The sequence below is a fragment of the Malurus melanocephalus genome, unplaced genomic scaffold, assembly GCF_030028575.1.
Source record: "Malurus melanocephalus ecotype Western Australia unplaced genomic scaffold, MMel_1.1 scaffold_860, whole genome shotgun sequence".
NCBI lineage: Eukaryota > Metazoa > Chordata > Aves > Passeriformes > Maluridae > Malurus > Malurus melanocephalus.
The window spans coordinates 166,967-172,271 of record NW_026624092.1 but is presented as its reverse complement, the minus strand read 5'-3'; the positions used below and the strand labels follow the sequence as shown (position 1 = coordinate 172,271).

General features: G+C 44.2%; 1 protein-coding gene across 1 annotated transcript in view; it reads left to right on the top strand.

Moving 5' to 3' along the window:
• Window positions 1-4,025, top strand: part of LOC130585292 (cAMP-specific 3',5'-cyclic phosphodiesterase 4B-like) — a 6,517-nt gene extending 2,492 nt beyond the window's left edge. Inside the window, exons 2-3 of the mRNA XM_057385714.1 lie at window positions 22-257; window positions 4,013-4,025. Of these exons, the coding sequence (XP_057241697.1) occupies window positions 22-257; window positions 4,013-4,025 (249 nt within the window). The remainder of the gene's footprint in view (window positions 1-21; window positions 258-4,012) is intronic.
• The last annotated feature ends 1,280 nt before the right edge of the window (window positions 4,026-5,305 follow it).

The window sequence follows — 5,305 nt, the reverse complement described above, 5'->3', positions numbered from 1 at the left end:
GGACTCTGTGTGTGCTTGCAGAACTCCCTGGATTACCTGGAATGCGGGCTCAGCAAATCCTACAGCACTTCCAGCCACGCCCTGGGCATTGACCTGTGGAGGGGCCGCCGCTGCTGCTCGGGGAACCTTCAGCTGCCCCCGCTGGCCCAACGGCAAACGGAGAGAGCCAAAACCCCCGACAGGGACAYGGTGTGCAGACCCACCACCCTGCCCCTGCTGACACCGCCCAGCATCGCCATCACCACCTACCACGACTGGTATGTCCTTCCATGGGGGCTCAGCTCCTGCTGCCTTTGCTAATTTGTTGATTTGGTTGCTGTTCGCTGGTTTCAAATGGGCTTTTTTGCCATCTTTTTATTTTAAATTATTATATTTTTATTATAAATTATATTTTTATTATTATAGAATGAGATACAATCATCTGATAATGAGATATATTCATCTGATTGATCAGTCTCTCTCAGTTGGTGTATGATGGATGCTGATTTATAAAGCAAATTATTTTAGTTGGTGTATATTGGATATCGGTTAAAAAGCAAATTATTTTAGTTGGTGTATATTGGATATCAGTTAAAAAGCAAATTATTTTTTTAGGTGTATTATGGATGTCGGTTTATACAGCAAATTATTTTAGTTGGTGTATATCGGATATCGGTTAAAAAGCAAATTATTTTTGTGGGTATATATTGGATATCGGTTAAAAAGCAAATTATTTTAGTTGGTGTATATCGGATATCAGCTAAAAAGCAAATTTTATTTTTAGGTGTATCATGGATGTCAGTTTATAAAGCAAATTATTTTAGTTGGTTTATATTGGATATCAGTTAAAAAACAAATTTTTTTTTTAGGTGTGTCATGGTTGTTAGTTTATACAGCAAATGATTTTTGTTGGTGTATATTGGATATCAGTTATAAAGCAAATTATTTTAGTTGGTGTATGATCAATGTCAGTTAAAAAGCAAATTATTTTTGTTGGTGTATCATGGATGTCGGTTTATACAGCAAATGGTTTTTGTTGGTGTATCGTGGTTGTAGGGTTATAAAGCAAATTATTTTTATATTTGTTTTGGGAATTCTATTTTGTTAAAAACCTCTCCTGAAGTTTCTGATTTTGATCTCAAGTGGAGGATTTATGTTGCTAACTTTGCACCCACGCGAGTTCAGGATGGTGGTAAACTCTTCCACAAATGGGTGAGGAAGAGGCTTTAAGTCTCTGGATGTTTCCTGTCCCTGTGTGAGGAAAAAGGCTTGGAAAAAACCCCATTGGAATCGAAAGTTAAGCTCAAGAAACTATCAGAGAGCTGATTACAAGGGGGTTACTCCATGGTGAGTTCCAGAACTGGAACTGGTGTCAAGTGCCARAACAAGGGAGGGACAGAGGGAAGGCAAAACTTTGAGTGTCCCTGTGGTGAAATTGGATTTTATGGCAAAATAAGCATGCATGTCCTGCTCTTCATAGGAATATTGAGATGGTGGTAGTGTGACTTTAAATGTCAATGTGGTTTTAAATCCTGTGCTCTCAGCTTTGGGGTTAGAGTCAATTTTAGGTTCTAAACTTTCCACTCTTGGCTCCGTTTGCTGGTTCATGTTCCCACCATTATTCCAGGTTGGAATCTGGGTTTCTGTGGAGCTCAGCRCTCTTTGCAGTTTGCATTTGAACARCTCTAGAGGACGTCCCAAATCCATTTGTTCGAGTCCTTTGGAAAGAGTTTTCCTGCTGAAACCAGGATTTCTAAAGTGCCCTGGAACAGCTGAGACAGAGGAATTGCAGGAGCTTTTGTCCAGGTTTTGTGATTAATCACCGAGATAAATGCAACAAAACGAGTTCCCTAATTTTAGATGGATTRGGAATTTTGGCAATAGAAGGGTTGGCTCACCTTTATGGGCATTGTGCAAATGTTCCCTTTTGTGGGCAGGAATTYGTGTTGGTGGCTGCTGGAGCAGTGGGAGCTGTCCATGGGGTGGATTGGCTGTGAGCTGGGACAGTGCCGGGTCAAACCGAGGGATGGTGCTGGGTTTATCACAATAGTGGGTTTATGTGAGCTCAGACCGCACCTCTGTCCATGGTCCAGCACAAACTGTGGGTTTATCACAATTGTGGGTTTATGTGAGCTCAGACAGTGCCTCTGTCCATGGTCCGGGTCAAACCGAGGGATGGTGCTGGGTTTATCACAATTGTGGGTTTATGTGAGCTCAGACCGCACCTCTGTCCATGGTCCAGCACAAACTGTGGGTTTATCATGATTGTGGGTTTATGTGAGCTCGGACAGCGCCTGTGTCCATGGTCCGGGTCAAACTGTGAGTTTATCACAGGTAGGGTGGCTGTAAACTCAGACCACGCCTCTGTCCATGGTCTGACACAAACCGAGGGATGGTGCTGGGTTTATCACGGGTGGGGTGGCTGTAAACTCGGACCGTGTCTCTGTCCATGGTCCGGGTCAAATGCTGCRTTTATCACGGGTGGATTGGTTGTGAGCTCAGACAGTGCCTCTGTCCATCGTCCAGCATGAACCAAGTGATGGCGCTGGGTTTATCACAGTTGGGTTTACTGTGAGCTCGGATTGGTTCTCTGTCCATGGCCTGGGTCAAACCAAGGGATGGTGCTGGGTTTATCACAGTTGGGTTTACCGTGAGCTCGGATTGCTCCTCTGTCCATCGTCCGGCACAAACTGAGCAATGGTGCGGGATTTATTACAGGTGGATTGGCTGTAAACTCAGATCGTATCTCTGTCCGTGGTCCGGGTCAGACAGAGGGATGGCGCTGGGTTTATCACGGTTGGGTTTACCGTGAGCTCGGACAGCGCCTCTGTCCATGGTCTGGCACGAATGCTGGGTTTATCACGGTCGGGTTTACCGTGAGCTCAGATTGCTTCTCTGTCCATGGTCCGGCACAAACTGAGCGATGGTGAGGGATTTATTATGGGTGGATTGGCTGTAAACTCAGATCCTATCTCTGTCCATGGTATGGGTCAAACCAAGGGATGGTGCTGGATTTATCACAGTTGGGGTTACTGTGAGCTCGGATTGTTCCTGTGTCCATGGTCCGGCACAAACTGAGCGATGGTGAGGGATTTATTATGGGTGGATTGGCTGTTAATTCAGATCCTGTCTCTGTCCATGGTCTGGCACCAGCGCTGGGTTTATCACGGGTAGGATGGCTGTGAGCTCGGACAGTGTCTCTGTCCATGGTCCGGGTCAAATGCTGGGTTTATCACGAGTTATGGGATGGCTGTGAGCTCGGACTGTATCTCTGTCCATGGTCTGGGTCAAACGCTGGTTTTATCACAAGTTGTGGGTTTACCATGAGCTCGGATCGTGTCTCTGTCCAAGGTCCGGCACAAACACTGAGTTTATCATGGGTGGGTTGTCTGTGAGCTCGGATTTTTCCTCTGTCCATGGTCTGGCACAAGCACTGGGTTCATCACGAGTTGCGGATTGACTGTAAACTCTGTTTGTGTCTCTGTCCATGGTCCGGCACCAGTGCTAGGTTTATCATGAGCTGTGGGTTTACCGTGAGCTCAGACCGCTCCTCTGTCCATGGCCAGGACAAACACTGGTTTTATCACGAGTGTGGATTCGCTTTAAACTCGGATCATGTCTCTGTCCATGGTCCAGCATCAACGCCGGGTTTATCACGGGTGGATTGACTGTAAACTCTGTTCGTATCTCAGTCCATGGTCTGGCACAAACACTGGTTTTATCACGAGTTGTGGATTCGCTTTAAACTCTGTTCGTGTCTCTGTCCATGGTCCGGCACCAGCTCTGGATTTATCACGAATTTCCCTGGGAACACAAGAGGGCATCGCTGCTCCTCTGTTCCAGCTCAGAATCCGCGGCTGTGGATTTTCCAGGGGTGGTTTGTGCCATCCTGGCAATATTCACTCAGGTTGTTGCTGTTTCTTTAGGGCTGTAAAATTCCCAGTTTTTCCCAGGAACTGGGAGTTGCTGGTGTGACTGGGATGGAGCACTGTTCCAGCTCCTATTTCTGCACCCTCTTCACCTCCCTGTCCAGGTACAACGGCTGATCCTACAAAAACTGAGTATAATATTGGGTTGAATATTCCCATTTTTGTTTAAATTCTGATCCTCACCATCCTGACCACTTCCATTAGCTGATCCTACAAAAACTGGTCCAAATATTCCCATTTTTAATGCTCTAATACTCAAAAACTGGGCTGAACATTCCCATTTTTAATTTAAATCCTAACCCCCACCTTCCTGATCACTTCCATTGGCTCATCCTACAAAAACTGGTCCAAATATTCCCATTTTTTGTGTTCTAATGCTCAAAAACTGGGCTGAACATTCCCATTTTTGATTTAAATTCTAATCCTTGCCTTCCTGATCACTTATATTAAGTGATCCTACAAAAACCGGTCCAAATATTCTTATTTTTATTCAAGTTCTAGTCCTTACCTTCCTGACCACTTATATTAGCTGATCCTACAAAAACTGATCCAAATATTCCCAATTTTTATTTAAATCCTAATCCTCACCTTCCTGATCACTTACACGGGCTGATCCTACAAAAGCTGGGCTGAAAATTCCCAATTTTTATTTAAATTTAGGCATCGAGGGTTTTGGAGCTCTACCCCATTCCAGGAAGTTTTGTGTGAATATTCCAGAATTCCCAGTGATTCAGGGCCTGCCCCACTCCCAGGGATCACAGAATGTTAAATTTGGAGAAGATCCTTTATATGGGATAGAAATCCAACAGAGCTGCAAGTTCAGTGCTCATTAATGGTGAAAAACCCAAATTAATTGAAAATTTGAAGGAAAAAATAGTGAATAAAACATGAAAGATATTTCTGGAGACAGCTCTTGGTAACCAGCAAAAAAAAAAGAGGGAGGCTGATCCCAAAGCAGTAATTCCAAACCTGCTGGGATGTGATAATATTTTGTGAGGAAAAAGATGGAAATATTCACACAAAAAGCTTTTATGGATCATCAAATCCATATTTTATGGAGGGAGGAGGCAGGAGGAGAGACAGGATAGAGATTTTTCCAGTGACAACCTGAAAGGAGAAGTCTCGGAAGCTGCTTTGCCACAATTTCTATCCATATTTGCATTAAAATTATTCAAATATTTCCCCAATCCCACTCTGTGTTTTCCAACTCCAGCTTTGTGATAAAAAACCCAGGCAGGAGGGAAGAGCGAGGGTGTGAAGAATAAATTTGTAGCTGCACTTGGAGCATCCAAAAGAGGTTTTTTTCCCAATTTTTTTTTTGCTTCTTAGCATCTCCTGGGTTGGATTGACAGCTCATTCCCACCTTTTTTCCATGTTTCACTCAGGTTTGGGGGGAT